Source organism: Protopterus annectens, chromosome 3.part0 (genome assembly GCF_019279795.1).
Source record: "Protopterus annectens isolate FY-2018-M chromosome 3.part0, PAN1.0, whole genome shotgun sequence".
Classification (NCBI taxonomy): Eukaryota; Metazoa; Chordata; order Ceratodontiformes; family Protopteridae; genus Protopterus; species Protopterus annectens.
Window position 1 is genome coordinate 1,933,191,096 of NC_056731.1, and position 17,510 is coordinate 1,933,208,605.

Here is a 17,510-nt window from a genome sequence, read left to right on the forward strand (position 1 = left end):
GAGATACTGATTGAGTCCGCTAGGAGTGTATATATATATCCACCGGTGGCCATACCTGGTCTTCAGCAGGGACTCTACCATCATAATTGTGGTTATGCATGCACCTTTGTCTACCCCTGTATTGAGGTGAGCTGCAGTCCCCCCCCACCTCATGCCAGCAAAGGTTTCTTGAGCCACTAATTTAACTGTGGTCACCTGGGTCTTAGTTAGGGCTTTATTCATAATTCCTAGCATAGCTGATCCATCAAAGAATGTTGTTGCTGCACGTTTTTGCCTAGATTGCCACTGGGGTTACATTGTTTTTTTTTTTGGCACATACTCAAATGGTTGCAGACAAACTCAACAGTATGAAAGCCTGTTTAAAACAGTGAAGCTGTGTGTGTGTGTGTGTGTGTGTGTGTGTGTGTGTGTGTATATATATATATATATATATATATATATATATATTTATTTTATTTTTTTTTACTAGAAAAGGCGCACACATTCCCTAATTTTAGTCCTTTTTTTCAGCTACACCTGAAGTACAGTTATGAAGCCATACTGAAGCATGTGGAACAGGTCCTCCAACGGCATGGTGTCAGTGTTCCTTTTTCTACCAGACCATCTAGTAGCACAGCTCAAAAGGTACTCCTTTTGTGTGTATTGTATTTTTTCATTATTGTGAATAAATGTTTTAAAGTGTGCTTTGTGTTATAAGTACTGAACTTATGCAACTGTAGTGTATTCAAATAAAGAATCATCTGAGAATAACCTTTAATGATTCATGACACAAATCTGTGTCTGTGATAAGATGTATGGGACCTTTTTGATATGTCTAGTACTATCTTTGGCTCTATGGTCAAATGAGACTAAAGAATAAATTGTTTCTAGTGTTAGAGTATCCTTTTTCCTAGCGTATGTTGTACCTTACTGTGGGGAATTCTTCTGTTTATAGGTCCATAAGTGTATACTAGGTTAATGACCACTGGGACCTTTATAAGCGTAGCCGAACATTCCAGTTGTATTCCACAAGTTTGTGTGCCTTAGAGGTTATTTTAAGAGGTATGTGTCAGCTAGGGTAAGTTTTACAGACGACCTTTATCCGTTAGAGAGATTGGTGCTGAACCCAGGATGTATTTCCAATTTCCCATTCACTGTTCCAGGTTTCTCTTGAAAGGGTTTAGGGGAAGACTTCTGCTTCACATGGATGGGAAGCCTGTTCCAGAGAAGGGGAACTCTCTGAGACATATACCTGTCCCTCCAACATGTCCTGTTTATGTTGCAAGCAAAGTTTAAATCCCTAGATCATGTAATTCTGTTTTCATTTTGTGGATATGCAAAAGGTCAGAGTGGGGTCCAAGGATGCCTTGTGTGCCAGGCGTAGATTGCCTGTCAGTAGTCTGTAGGAAACAGAGTATAGAGATAGGACTTTGAGGTGATCTGCATATAGGACATGCTGTTTAGGTTCATAGGAGGTTACTAGGCTAATAGCCCTAGGACCTTTACAAGCCTAGTCCTGTAAAAACCCCATATACCCTAATTAGCTATAGTTAGATGGTCTTTGTTAGCAATTCTATGATCAGCACTGACTACCCCTGTCCATGAGGGACATAGGTGCCACCCCCGAGGTGAATTTACGGTCACTCATCCATTTGTCAAGGTTGCTCTTAAATAGGGTCATTCAGGAGCTCTACTTCACATGAAGTGGGAGCTTATTCCAGAGGAGTGACAATCTCTGGGACGTAGATCTCTCTCTCCAACATGTTTTGTTACTGTCACAGGCTAGGTTGAGATTCCTGGAGCAAGTGACCCTTGTCCCATTTGATTTGCAGATGTGCAGCATTTCCATTAGGGCAGAGTGAGAGACTGTTCTGTAGGCCAGGCACAGGTTGCCGCTCAGCACTTTCTATGATACAGAGTACAGTGACAAGGCTTTCAGTCTTTTCTTGTAAGTCACATTTTGGAGGCCCTGGAGTCTCTTAGAAACCTCTGTGGTCTCTCCAGTTGCTGCAGGTGTCAGATGAGATACATACAGAAGGGAGCATTGTACTCAATTAGTGGTCTGATAAGAGTCAAGTACAAGATAACCTCCAATTAAAAGGGGCTGCTACTTTGCCAAAGGGGATAGTGAGGCATTTTTTTGTGTTTAGTTTCAGTTCATGACTTTGGCACAAATCATTTGTCTTTGTCAGCTCCTTCTGTAATACGTTTACATTGCTGGGTGACTCAGTGATTGCACCCATTTTACAGTCATCTGGAATACGTGGTAAGCCACAGGCCATCTACTTTTGCCTAGACTTTGGAGAAATAGATTCTAAACTGTAGAGGGCCCAGAACAGATCCTTGTGCTACCCCACTGGTAGCTGGTCTACTGGTGGAAGTGGACTCCCCAACTTTGACAATGTGCATTCTGTTGGTGAGCCAGTTGGCTTACCCATGGTAACATGGGTTAATCCCCAGCTGGGAGAGTTTTTCAGTGATCCCTGAGTGGGGGATTGTGTCAAAAGCCTTGGCTCAATCAAGATAGGAGGTATGTACTGCTTTGCCATCAACCAGGGCTTTGGTGACATTCTCTGAGCAGTCCATTAGGTTTAGTATGCAAGATCTACCTTTGACGAAACCAAACTGGGTCGGGTCAAGAGTTTGAAGATCGCCTGTGTTCTTGTTGATAAGGTCCGTGATGATTTTTTCCATGCCTTCCAGATAAGAGTTGGTTAGGCTTACGGATTAATAGTTTCCTGGGTCAGTTAATGGGACCCCCTTTGTGCAAGGGGATTATTGTTGCTGTTCTCCAGTCTGCCAGACCAAAGCCAGTGCTCAGGCCATGGTTAAATAGAATGCCAAGTGGTTCTGCTAGGTCTTGTTTTAGATTGTTTAGTAAGCTACCTGGGATTTTATGTAGTCCCATAGAGGCTGTGTTTTGGCTTTGGAGAGTACTTGTATGATCTGTTCTTTGGAGATACTCAGTAAAGGACTGGTGTCAGGAATGCTTTAGGGTATGGCTGATGGGGACAGGGGAGTGAAGTTATTGCCAAATATGTCTCGCTAGCAACTTGGCAATTTCCTCAAGTTCAGTATGAGTGGTACCATCCACTATAAGTTCAGCACACAGCTGGGCATTTCCTTTTAGGTTTTGAATATATCTGAATAATGCCTTATGGTTGTCTTTAGCTAGGGATGCTAATTTAGTCTCGTAACTAGCCTTCGAGGACTTTACAAAATGCCTGATTTGCTTTTTAAAGTTGTGGAGGGTATTCTTCCTCTGTTGAGTAAGTTCCCCCTTGTTCTTGGATATCCATTTCTTTCTTTTGTTATATAATTTATTTATACATGCAGTCCACCAGGGTGGCCTGCTTTTTAGGGGGACCTGGTTTTAGTCCTGTCAGGTAAGCTCAGTCAATACATTTGTTTAAGTGGCTATATAGGGCATTTATATATTTTTCTGTATTGTAGTTATTATTGGCTGTGTTAGCAGGGGCTTTGAAACTTTTTATACCATCGCTTAGTAGGCTATAGTTCGCTTTGGAGAAATTTTTCAGGTTTTTCCTTTGCTCCTGTTGTAGTGTCAGGTCTGATCTTTACTTCAGGTGAGACTTGATTTATGGTCTGTCTTACCAGAGAGGGCAACACATGGGATGTAGTGCAGTGACCCCCCCCCATGTTGGTGAGCAGTAGGTCTAGGACATTTGAGCCCCTTGTGGGGGTGCTGACCACCTGTTCCAGGGCATTTGAATTAACAAAATCCAGGAACCTCAAAGTGATTGTGTTTTTGCTTGTGTAAGTCACCCAGTTGATGGAAGGGTAGTTGAAATCTCCCATCACCAAGGTTTTGGCTGTATACTGAGTGAGTCTAACAAGTCCAAGTAGGCAGTGTGCCTCTCCTGGTTCATGGTGGGGGACTTATAGCTAGCGATGATCTGGTAGGGTGTTTTACCTTTAATAATTTGACCTGGATTAGTTCAAGAGAGTCGTACTGTTTTACCAGTTTCGATGTGTATTTGGATTTAGTGAAGATAGATACACATCCACCGTTGGTTCTTTCATGCTCATTTTGAGTTCTGAATGTGTGAAAGGCATTGTAGCCTTGTATGGCTGGGGTGCTCTCTGCGGCCTTGAACCAAGTCTCAGTGACTGCACAGACATCAGAATCTTTCAAGGTGAGGAGTGCTTCCAGGGAGTGCAGTTTCTGTTTAGGCTGCTAGCATTAAGCAGCATGACCTTGAGTTTGTCTCTAGTGGATTTCTTTATGTCAGAAATGTTGTTGTTTTGACTTTGCTTAAAAAAGGGCACTATGGAGGAGGCAGGCATCTTTGCCAGTATGCGAAAACCTTGAAGAGACAGGTGAGGGCCATCTGTGGTTAAGCAGCATGGTCTGTCGACCATGTCTTGCCAGGATGTCAGATACTGGATCCCCCTGGAGTGACACCAGAAACTAAGCTAATTATTGAAAACAATCATTTTTTGTCTGTATTCTTTTTGTGAGGAACCTCTGTGGATGTTCCAGTTGTATGTGCCTGGTCAGATTGTGCTCATTGGTCAGCCTGATGAGGGCCAAATACCGTGGAACGATTACTTCCATGGACCTAGATGCTGTGTCCTTGCTTATAAGTTGGGTAGCATGGAATGATTTCCTTGCTACCTTAGACACATGTTGGTCAAAAGCCAGGTTACTGTCTAAATATGTTCCCAGACTACTGATTCTAGTCTCAGCGGTGTGTTATTGATGAGGTAATTTCTTAGGGTTACTGACTTCCCAAAGGGTGCTACTATGCATTTCTTAGTATTGAGTTTTAAGCCTTGGCTTTGGCACCAGTCATTTGTCTGTGTTAGTCCTTCCTGTAAGATGCTATAGTGTCTTGGGAGGATTCTGTGACTGCTCCAAGTTTACTGTTTTCTATAAACTGGGTCAGCCAGAGGCCCTTGGCATTGGCCTTGACTTCCAAGAAGTAAATGCCAAAAAGGAGTGGACCCAGCAAAGAGCCCTGAGGGGCTCCACAAATGACCAACCTCATTGTGGAAGTGACCTCCCTATCCTGTCTGAGAGTCAGGTGGGTACCCAGCGCTTAAATAGCAGTTTATGCCTTTATCTGTCAGTATGCTTACAATTCTTGAGTGGAGTATTATATCAAATCAAGGTATACAGTATATACCATTGTGCCCTCATCCATTGCTTTTGTGACCTTCTCAGAGAAGTCCTCCAGGATGAGTAGACATGGTCTTCCCTTGACAAAACCAGACTGGGTTCGAGCCAGTGTTGGAAGGTATTCTATGTTCTTATTAATCATTTCAATAATAATTTTAGCCATGGCTTTGCATATGAGACTACTTAGAGTTTATGGGCCTGTAGTTCTCTGGGTCTGTTGATGATGCGCTTCATGTCTAGGGTGAATAGATTACTGCAGTTCTCTGTTCACATGTCACAAAGCCTGTCTGGAAGCTGTGGTTCAACAGTGGCCCTAGTGGTCCTGATACGTCATGTTTCAGCTGTTTAGGAGGCATCATGGGATATTACCAGGGTCCATTGATGCAATGTTTTGGCCTTAGAAAGCTCATCTAAGCTCTGCTTCTTATTGATACTTCAGGGGGAGGAGTGTTGTTTGTCATTTCCCGGTGGGGGGTAGGTGAGGGGAGATTTTCTACATCTTCTGGATCCATGTAGGTGGCTCCATTTACAGTCAGTTATGCCCACCTCTCTGTGCTGCAGTTGAGGTAGAGAAAACCTTGTGGTTGTCCAGTGGGAGACTATCTTTACATCAAATTTGGCTTTAGTAGACTTAAATTGCCCTTAGTTTGTTTAGATTGCTGGGAGTGTTTTTATGATGCTGGATGTAACACTTCCTAATCTTGGATGTGATCTTTTTCTTTTATTATACAGCCTGTTTATGTTTGGATTCCACCAGCATGGTTGTTTTTGGGTTAGATCTGGGCTTATTTTTGGTAGGCACAGCTGTCGCTACACATTTATTGATATGACTGTACAGGATTTTTGTGAACAGTTCTACACAGGCAGCTGTGATCTCAGGGTGGTGGTGGGAGTCGCTTGAAAATTTTGACAGGTCATCACTTAGTAGTAGGAAGTTTGCCTTAGAATAGTTCCTAAGTGTTACAGGCCACAAAATTGATTTTTATTATGAAGTAGACAGCCTTGAGGTCTGACTACCATAGAGGGCACTACATTGGCAGGTACAGCATTCCCCCCATGTTTGTGAGTACCAAGTCAAGTATGTTTGCACCCCTAATTGGCATATGGACTGTCTGGTCCAAGGTGTTTGTGTTTACAAAATCAAAAAAGCTTTGGGTATGAGGCCATGAAAGTATCCCAGTTTATAGTGGGTTGTTGAGGTCTCCCATGAATATGGTAGGTTAAAGGGTGAGGGCCTCCAGTAAGTCCTAAGTAGAAGTTATGGATTTCTTAGGTTGTAGATGGTGACCTGTATCTTGCAAGAATATGATATGGGACTTTGTCTGTGGAAATCTGGGCATGGAGAAGTTCAAGCACATCGTCCTGTTTGACTAGTCTTGAGGCGAGTTTATTGTTGATATAGATTGAGATACTTCCACCTTTGGTCCCTGCCTGTGCAGTTGCTGACCTGAATGTGTGGAAGACGTTTTAGCCCTGCACTGCCAGCGTGCTTTCCCCAGCTTTAAACCATATCTCAGTAACAGCACAGATGTCCACATTCTCCAGGGTGAGGAGAGCCTGGAGGAAGTGGAGTTACTTGTTTAAGGTCCCAGCATTGAGCAGTACCAGCTTTAGATCCCCTTGGGTTTGTTTTGTTACAGTTTGCCATTGCCTTAAAAAGGCGCTATGGGGGAGGACAGTGTTTTTTCCAGTATTCAAAAGCCTTGTGGGAAAAGTTTCAGACCATCATTGGCAAAGTAATGTAGTCTGTTGATCTTATCCTCCCATCCTGATAAATATTGTACCCCCCCCCCCCTTTGATTGACACCGGAAACTAAGCAAGTTATTGAAGTCAGTCATCTTTTCTTCATATTGAGGCATCATTCTTGGTGAAAGTAGAATTCTGCTTAATGGTAGGCACCCACCAGCCTGGGTCACACAGTCCAAGATCTCCATAACATTTCTCTTCATATAGTTCAGTGAGGTATGTCTCAGGTCATTTACACCCATATGGACTATGGCTGAGTTATACTGGTGCTTGTGGTCTAATGACTTGACTTTGTGTGTGATTTGGCAGATCCTCGCCTGTGATAGACAACTTTCCATGATTTTCTCCTTGTTCAGCATCTAAGCAGAACATTTATATGTCCCACAGTGGAGTCTTGTATGATTAAAATTAATTTATTTTATTTCATTTATTCTTTGTTTACCAGGTCAGTCCCACTAGGCTAGTAGCCTCTTTTATATGCGAGACCCAAGGTGTTATTTATACTACTTGGAGGAATTAGGCCATGGTTTTGGAAAACATCCTCTATTCATTATTATAGGTGCCATCGGATCTTTTACATTCGCCAGAGCTAGCACCAACTCAGACAGATGGGGTTTTGATTTAACGTCCCATCCAAAGGATGACACACACAGGAGTGCAGCCCCCCCCCTTATGCTACTCTTCAGGATCAGCAATCCATCCCCCTGGTGTGGGAATGGAACCCACAGCCACCTGCACCAAAGTTGAGTGTTGTACCTCTTTGACTGCTGACACTGCTGTATTTGGTAGTGTGCTTGCCTTATGGGCTTTGTTGTCAAGGCTCCAAAAGGTGTGGCTGTATCTGTTATGTTGGGTGGTGTTCTTCAGAGCATCTTAGATTTTTGGACCTTCTGTTGTGCAACAACTTGGCAAACTTCAATTTTTTTTTTTTGGGGGGGGGGGTGATCACTTAATAACATAGATGGTAGAAGAATGGATTTTAGATCCTTTAATGAATGAACAATTTTTGTTTTACAGATACTCTAAGGTCACCACTGCCAATGCTGATATTACTTAGCTTTCAGAAACAACTGGAAGTACTGGACCTTCCAGTGATAATTCTGTTGTCTGCTTCAAGGAGTTCCACAGCAAGGACAAAGTGACATGAAAGGCTGCTATCCTGAGTGCCAGTCAGACATGAGTGCAATAACCTCATTTACTTAAGCAGTTAGAGTTTTACGGGCAGTCTTTCTTTCTTTCTGGTCAGCTTGTGAGGCCCTTTTTTTCTTTCACTTGTTTTTCAAGTTCGGGTGACACTATTTTTGTTTTTTAACCATGGGAATTGAATAAGTAGTAGTAACCTCCCCATCATTCTTCATATGTTAATGCATTTAGTAAAACCATGCATAATTTACTTTATTTAAAGGTAGCCAGTATGCTTTTAGGCTAACAGTTAATGATTGCTGAAAGCATGCAAGCAGTTTTTCACACCTGAGGGGAGGACAGATAAAAGAACTGACAGCTTTTACTATAAGTGGGAACACATACTGTAACCTGCTTCAGCATAGGTACCCTTAATTTTTGGTTAACTAATACCTGTAGGTTTAGCAGTCAATTTAGGGCAACAGCTCCTATCTGGAGGAATAAACTGTTCTTGTTGAAAATGTTTATAGTTTTGTGTGTTAGTTGTAAATTAATAGGAGTTTGGGGGAGTTCTGAAAATTTTTGTTTTTTGTCTGAGTGTCTTCATTTATGCAAAATGTCTTGAAAAACTGTGACATAGTTTCAGGCAAAGATGAGAAGAAGCAACTGCTTAAAATATCAGCCTGCCAAATAGTGTGTGCGTGTAAGCCAAAAGTTGGAAATGCACATTCAAAACAACTGTTTTAGGATCATAGGAGATTGCTAGGTTATTGACCCGGAGGTCATTTTAAGCCTAGCTGTTTCAACCCAATGTAATACCGTAGAGGTACTAGTCAGTACCCAAGATTGCATTTAGTGATGACTGCCCATGTCCAGGAGGGTTGTGGGCGCTATCCCTAGTAAGAATTTACAGTGCCCCATCCTCTCATCCAGGTTCCTCTTGAACAGTATCATAGAGGTGCTCTGTTTCACATGAATTGGTAGCCTGTTCCAAAGACATGACAGTCACTGGGAGATAAATCTGTCCCTCCAGCATGTCTATTTAAGTCGCAGAATCAGACGGTAAAGGACCCGCAAGTATGGCTAGTGCAATGGCCCAAAAACATAACCCAAAAAACAAAAAAGAACCAGCACAACTCTGTGTGGAAAATAATGTATTATAAAATACACATCAAATCACTAATTCATATAAGACTGCAGACCGGTTTTGGCTACACAGCCTTCCTCAGTGAACAAAAACATACATACCCCACCAGCAGACGATGTATAAATACATACTTTGATTGGTCAGTAGTTTTAAAAGGCATCACTTAATTAGTTAATTCAAAATACTCATTAAGGCCAGGTGGAAAAAGCCCTCCTAGCTTGACAATCCACTTTTTTTCTTTCAAATTTAATATTTCATGTAAACCAGCCCTGTCCTGTGTTTTGTTCAAAATGCAGTCAATAATGGTAAATCTAAATGTACCAGTTTTATGTTTGCAAATATGTTTGTATAAGGCGTTTGACTGTTTGTGGTTCTTTATATCACTAATGTTTTCACTTATTCTCAATCTTAAAGGCCTCGATGTTTGCCCAACATAAAAGGCCGGGCATGTACAACTGGCCAAATAGATCACTCAACTAGTGCTACAATTCCCAAAAAAAGTTAGATCATATACAACAGGTGTGTTCTTACTGCTGAAGCTTTTCGTCTTGAACACCCTGGGGCAATGAGAACAATGGCCACATGGACTGCAACCAACCAAATTTTCACCAGTAATGATTCTCTGGCCCATATTGGTCTCCTGAACCCCTGCCATCTTTTATAATGACTAAATAGGGACCCCAGAGATCGACCCTTCCGAAAGGAGTATGAACATTTCTCTCCTAAAAATTCTCCAAGTGAAGCCTCACCCTGCAGGATATTCCAATGTCTGGAAATTATATTCATGAATGAATATGTATTCTTACTATAGGTCATTACTAATATGGCCTGATTTGTATTGTCAGAACAATCTCCTCTATACTTAAGTAGTCCAGATCTCCCCTGCTGGGTGGCAGACCAGCTAGCCCTACAGATGTCACCAACCCTGTATCCCCGATCTTTGAATCTAGTAGAGAGATCCTGTTCATAATGACTATATTTGGAGGGACTGGAACAAATTCTTTTAACCCAGAGAAATTGAGACTTGGGGATATTTCTGATGACATGTTGGGGGTGGAAGCTCGTAGCATGTAACAGTGTATTATATTGGGGGAATTTCCGAAATATCTCAGTGCCCAAGGTGTCCAGAGGGGTATGTTTCACCAAAACATCCAAGAAAGTGATCTCATATTTGTGCCAATTAATCTTGAACTCAATACCCCATTTTTTCTGATTTAGATAGTCAACAAATTCCTGTAAATAGACTTCATCGGCTCTCCACACCATCCAACAGTCCTCAAGATATCTCCTCCAAATATCAATTGGGTTTTTGGTTGCTCTGTAGGCTAGGCACAAGTCTCCCCTAAGACGTCTATATGATACTGAGTATAGTGACAAGGATTTTAGTAGGTCCATTTAAGGCACATGCTGGTAGCCTTGATCTTCTTTGTTAGAAACCTCTGAGGTCTCTGTAATTGCTGTAGTGCTTAGTGTGGTACATACCGAATGGGGTGTTATACTCAATTATGGGCCAGTTAAGGACCGAGTATAGGGGGTTATAACTTTTTTTGCTGTCAAAGCAATGCCTTTACTAATCAAGTGAGTGGCTACATGGAAAGCTTTCTTTAAAATGGTAGGCACGTGGTGGCCGAAGTTAAGTTCGCAGTCAACCTGTGATCCCAGGTCCCTTACCACTTCATGGGTACTTAGGATATTGATATTGATTTGATAGGGCGAAGGGACATTGTTTGTGCTGAAGGGAATGAAGATGCATTTCTTTGCATTCATTTTGAGACCATGATTAATACACAAGTCATTGGTCTGTGTGAGACCATCCTAGAGTATGCTGACATCATTCGGGGATTCAGTGATTGCATGTAGTTTGCAGGCATCTGCAAACTTTGTCAGCCACAACCATTTAGTTTTGATCTGAACTTCTGAGAAGTATATACCAAAAAGTAGGGGGCCTAGCACTGATCCCAGTGGCAACCTGCTGGTTAATGTGGAGTCACCCACTTTGATAGTGTGTATCCGGTTTGTGAGCCATTTGGCAACCTGTCCTACAACAAAGGTAGTAATATCTTTTTCTTATAGTGGCTGCTCTGTCCTTATTATCTTGGACTGTAAATGGCTTTACAGGTATAGACAAAAATCAGAACGTATTGAATTATATTAAGAAATGTAGGGTGCAAATAATGTTGCAGGAGACACATTTTGGATCAAAATAAGCATGTGAATTTGACAGAGGTTTGCAGAATGGACATTCAGCAGAATGTTAGGGACAAAGGAAAATGGACAGAATACCACTGATTGCTAGAGGGGTTCAGGTAGGGATAGAAGAGGAGTAAAAGAGAGTAGTGGCAGATTTGTGGTGGTAAGGGAATGTTAGCAAGAAAGAATGATTACACTAGCATGTATTTGTATTCCACCAAAAACTGTCCTGTTGTTATGGAGCTTTGAAAAAATTGTGAGACGTAATCAGGTTTCAGCAGAGAATATTATTTATGGGTGAGGACTGGAACTTGATTTGCAGTAGTGAGGGTGTATCAGGGCAACCTAGAAAGGGAAGTATATCAAAAATGATAGACATTCTGTCTCTTCTCTCGAACTTCTGGCTGATTTTCATGCCCTTATTCAATGGGTCAGTGATTATCCATTACTACTAACCTCCTCTAAAATGAAAGCAATGCTTTTTGGTAGTAGGCAAAAGCTCACTTCTGTCTCCAGGCCTCTAAAAATCCTTGATGCTCTTAGTAACACTATTGAAAATGTCACTTCATTCAAAAACCTAAGAGATTGGTTGACCCTCTTCCTAAATTTCCAACTCCACCTGGACAACGCAGACACACACACACACACACACACACACACACACACACACACACACACACACACACACACACACACACACACACACACACATACATACATCAACTCTCTCTATTCTGGATGGTGCAGTGGTGCAGCGGTAGCATTGTTGCCTCACAGCAAGAGTTTCTCCGGTTCGATTCTCAGTTGCGGTGCCTTCTGTGTGGAGTCTGCATGTTCTCCCTGCGGTTGTGTGGGTTTCCTCTGGCTGCTCCGGTTTCCCCCCACGTTACAAAGACATGCATGTGGAGAGTTTCTCCCAGGCCTCCGCTGAAAATTGGCTTTGTTCCAAGTCAGACTTTCACGGTTAACAAATGTTAAATAAATAAATAAATAAATAAATATATATATATATATATATATATATATATATATATATATATATATATATTTATATTCTGGGCTAATAGGATATCCCCCTTTCCATCCTGACACTGTAGAAATGCCATAGTTAAAAGTATCTTCACTAATTCCTGCTGCTTCTTAAAGAAATATATCCACCGTTTAGTCCATTTCAAATGCCATTTGCAGGTTCACCACTCACTTCCCAAGAAATTAACACCACTTCAAAACCATTGAAAAAGCTAACTGGCTAATGGGTAAAACTATGCCGACTTTCTGCTTGCTTCTCAACTATTTAAACTTTTCAAGAATGACACCTTTCCTCCACTAGCTTCCTGACTATTAAGAGACAGTAGTATACAACCTTAGACATCTTAACCACTTATGTCCTCTCCTCCAAACCCGCCAAAACTAGGCTTTACCACACAGACCATGATTTCTTAGTCCTTGGTCTCAAACTATGGGAATCTATCCTTTCTTTTCCTAAAGATTGTACCTCTTACCCCATTTTCCAATCATAAGTAAAAGCACTTTTCAAAACTCTTGGAAAATGCAACTTCCCTTTCTCTGGTCATATAACCTAACCTCATCATTCCCTTCTTCTGCCTACATACCTTGCTCTTACTATTTTTAATTGTGATTCTTTCAACATACTAACTCTGACAGTCTGTATTTAATGCATGTATATCCTGTGTTTTTCATTCACTCTTTATATAATGTCATTCATCTATTGCATTTATACTCTCAAGCCAACTAGGATCTTCAATTTATATATGTCACATTAGGTAATTCTGTCCATATACATGTCATGTGTCTATTCTGTTTTCCCCAAGCTGAGACCAAAATAGGCCCAGTGGGATCAGTGTTCTACCCCAGTTAACAAATTCAGAATAAAATAAATTAAAATGTGTGAAGAAATATATATGAATATCTGGTATGTAAGATGTGAATTCAGTAGTAAGAAATCGGACAGAGTTTACATATTATTCTCCAAGATACAGTAAATGGGCAGACTGAATAGAATTTATATTTTACAGGAGCATGTGTATTTAATTGTAACCTTTAACAAATCCAATAACTGTTCCAGATCATGCACCAATAAAAGCAAAGATAAAGATGCAGGCTAATGAAGTTAAAATGTGACAGTACCGTTTTCCTATTTATTGTTGAAAAGAAAGGCATTTGAGGAATGGGTAGTGGAAATCATTTGATAATTATTAGTATCAGGGAAGATATTTTTCATAAGAGACGTTAAATGAGTAGGATAAAATAAAAATGGAGTTTAATATAAGGTAGAAATAGGACGAGAGATTGGGAAAAGGTAATAGAATTACTTAGAGGGTCTGAAAAAGGTTGAAATATTGCAGAATAAGGGAATATTGCAGAACAAAAGGAGGAGAAGCAACTTCAGAGTGCTAAAGAGAAAACAAAGGGAGTATTTAGATTAATATGCATGAGTTTAGAAGGGTTGCTGTTAAGCAACTATTTCTTGATAGCATTTCCAAAGCGCAAAAACTTTTGGCACAACAACGTAGGCAACAGAAAGTAAAAAAAGGTTGTCACCAAACTTAGGGAACCTACAACAAGAAAAATAACCAGAGATCCTACAGAGGTATTACACATATTTCAGAAATGTTATGAAGATTTGCATAAAGCAGAGGAATGTGGAAACCAATAAAAAGCAGAAATGGAAATATTTGTGGAAGACTTAGTTACGCTCAACAATAAATAGTTAAGATAGATGAAACAAAAACAGTGATGTGTAATCAATCTGCAGGGAAAGTCTCCTGGAACAGATGGTATTCCTGTAGAGGTTTGTAAATTAGGAGGGAAGAAACTGATAACAATCTGAAAGATTTTGTTTACTGCTATTCTAAAAAAGAGGGGGGTAAACACCATCATCTTGGAAAAAGCTGTGTTAGTTGTATTCCCCAAAGAGGGTAAAGACCTGTCAGCACTAGCTCCATATAGATCCATTTCAATTTTAAGCCATAACTATAAACTGTCTTATACTAACTAAATGAATGGCAAAGGTATAAGGTATTGCCACAATTGATAAATATGGATCAGTATGATTTTATGAAGGGGAGGCAACCACTTAACAATATTAAAAGAACAATGCTGATCCAGAAGGAACCAGAATGTAAGAAAATACCACTGTTGATGGTGAGTCTTGATGCAGAGAAAGCATTTGACAGAGGAAGCTGGTATTTCGAGTAGGAAAATGGAAGCATTTGCATTCTCTGATAGAATAATAAGGTTAAAATAATAAAATATATCAAAGGTAAGACCAAAACAAAGACAAATAAATAGATCCACAGACACTTTATTATAGTAAGCACTTTCACAGTACCATAACACTGCTTCTTCAGACTATAAAAGCTCAATAAAACCAACATTTATACAGGTACAATTAAATGGCATAGTTCAATAAAAACGTCACAGTCATTAAAACATTAGCATTACATATTTTATTATTTGGACTTGTTCTTTTTGGTGTGATCATTCATCTGAGCTCCTGGGTTTTTTACCCTAGAATAACGAGGTTAATTAAAAGCATATATGAAGGATCAGAGGTAAGAATTAAAGTGGTAGGGTTCCTGTCCGATAAGGTGTGCCTGAACAGAGAAATCAGGCAGGGGTGTCCTCTTTCCCCTTTATTTGAATTGTATTTAGAGCCATTGACAAAGAAAATAAGGAACTCAGAAATTCAATGATCATAATTGGTATGGCAGTCAAGAAATGTTGGCTTTCATTGCAGATGATCTTATTTTGTATTCAATAAACCCAGGAAGGGGCATCTCAGTGTTGTAGAATATTTTCAGACCATTTCAAGTCTTTTGTGGTGTAAAATTAATGAAAGTAAAACAAGGACTTTAGCCGTAAATTGTGTACCCAGTTACAAATTGGTTCAACAATACCCATATTTATGGTATCACTATAAGATGAAGAATTTAGGAGTATGGATTAAAAAGGCTTCTGTTATGGAAGCCTAGGATATATGGGGAGATACTAAACAAAAGATAATACAAAAATTGATACTGGAATCTTTTGTTTATGGATATGAATAGTAAGATACAAGCAGTGAAATATTTTTAGTCCCTTTAGTTATATATGTGTATCTCAGGCATATTTTTATCAACTAAAGGAGAACTCATGGACAATAATTATTAGAGTTGAAGGAGTTTATCTAGGAGGAAACAGTACAAGAGTTAAGTGGGATATGTTGAGTCTCCCATTAAACAAGGTATTTTAGGAGATTACCTGACATGAACAGATATGTTAGAGCTGCAAAGTTAAGGCTCATATACATAACACAAGCAGACATTTGTAATTAAAAGTGGAAAGAAATAATGATGAAGCAGGGGGGTTTCAAGAAGTATGGAGAGAATGGGAGTTTAGGTGGAGATTCATAAGGAGAATAATATCAACTGTACAGAATGTTATATGCATAAAGTTGCAGAAAGTATTCTTAGAACTAAGCCATCATGGGAATGGGGAAAGGAGATTTTTCCAATAGGGTTGACTGCAAGTAGATATGCAGAAAATAGGCAAGAGGGATCAGGAATTTACTTGAGAAAGCTCACAAATGAACCATAGTATTGGGAGCAAATAACTAGAGAGAGAATTGTCTTCCTTACCAGAGATTAATATCAGAGTATAGGCAAAGAGAGTTGGTGGAGTTTTTAGTCAAACCTGGAACATAAGCTGCTTTTAAAAGGGGTAATTAGATCATAAATATTACATGACAACTATAAGAAACAAAGAGCTTAGAATTAATCGGGAAGAGAGACTGGAAAAGCAGTTTACAAGAGAACAGTAAGGAAGCATGTCCCTCCCAAGTAAGCAGCAAAATCCAGGTTTTCTTTGTCCCTGATATTCTGTTAAGTATTCACATTGAAACTCATGCCTCATCAAGTTCACATGTTCATTCCTATCCAAATGCATCTTACGTAGCATTGCTACTTATACACTACACATAATGCAGGGCATTACCCTTTGTCATTTACATTTCCTCTTAATATTGATAATAATGTTTATATGTTAGAATGGCTATACTATCACCTATAATGACTGACATTGTTTTGTACGCAGTATTCCATCTGGCAAGTTATGCATATTAACAACTCACCCCTGTTAGAATTCCATGTTACCTTTTTATTCACATATTGCAATTCATAAGGCACACACCCCTTCCTGTCTAGCACATGGAAATCACACAGACTCCCGTAAAATTTAAATGGAAAAGAAAAACACAACCTTTCCAGCAATGAAATCAGATCCACTGTAAAACTACTACTCAAGACTACAAAATCCTGCAGCTCCCTCTTCCCCAACAACATTATCAAAACCTGGAACCACTTGCCACCAGATCTAACTCAGGAATCCTCATTGGTTAAATTCAAGAAAAAACTCAAACTTTATTTCACATCCCACTGGATATGTGTCTGTGCTAACCCTGGGTGATCTTGGACTCCCACTTTCCCATACCCCTCTCTAGCTCCTGACTTTAAAAAGCAGCACCTGAAGGCATGTTGTTTTAGCTCAATAGAATGTTCTCCTCCCCCAGGAATTTGTGTCCACTTCCTCCAGTCTTATAAATAAACAGTGTCACTTGGAAAACATGTCCTCTACAAATTTAGTTATGACTAAAGCTACGAACTAACATATTTTTTCTACTCTGTTGTATATGACAAGTAACATGTCTTATAAGTAGTGTATCTTTGTTTGACTAACTGTATCTTTTGTTTGTATGACTAATTGTATGCTGGAGCTTTTCTCCCCGGGCCTCCGGTGAAAATGGACATTAATCCAGTCAGACTCTCCCGGTCAACAAATGTAAATAAATAAATAGTTTATGACTTCTAACACAGGCATTACGTACCCAAAGGTTGAGGTTACTTATGCTGCTTTAACTTGATTTATCCTGTTTTTTTCTGAAGTTAGTGTTAATTCCCTCCCTAGAAATGAAAACTACTTGAATACATTTACTGGAATATATTTTTTTGTGTGTGTGCTGCAGTCACTGGGACAGTGTTTGAATTTAGTTTGACACTTTTCCATCTTTTTTTTAATTTTCTCATTTCAGTGAGGTGCATGCCATTTTTCTGTTTAACATAAATTGTCTTCCTTAAGGAGATGCCGAAAATGACACCTACAACACAGTGTCAAGTCAATTTCTA

General features: G+C 39.9%; 1 protein-coding gene across 1 annotated transcript in view; it reads left to right on the forward strand.

Moving 5' to 3' along the window:
* PTPN23 (protein tyrosine phosphatase non-receptor type 23) overlaps positions 1 to 17,510 on the forward strand; it is a 1,983,393-nt gene that overhangs the window by 1,890,002 nt on the left and 75,881 nt on the right. Inside the window, exon 24 of the mRNA XM_044066015.1 lies at positions 511 to 624. Within this exon, the coding sequence (XP_043921950.1) occupies positions 511 to 624 (114 nt within the window). The remainder of the gene's footprint in view (positions 1 to 510; positions 625 to 17,510) is intronic.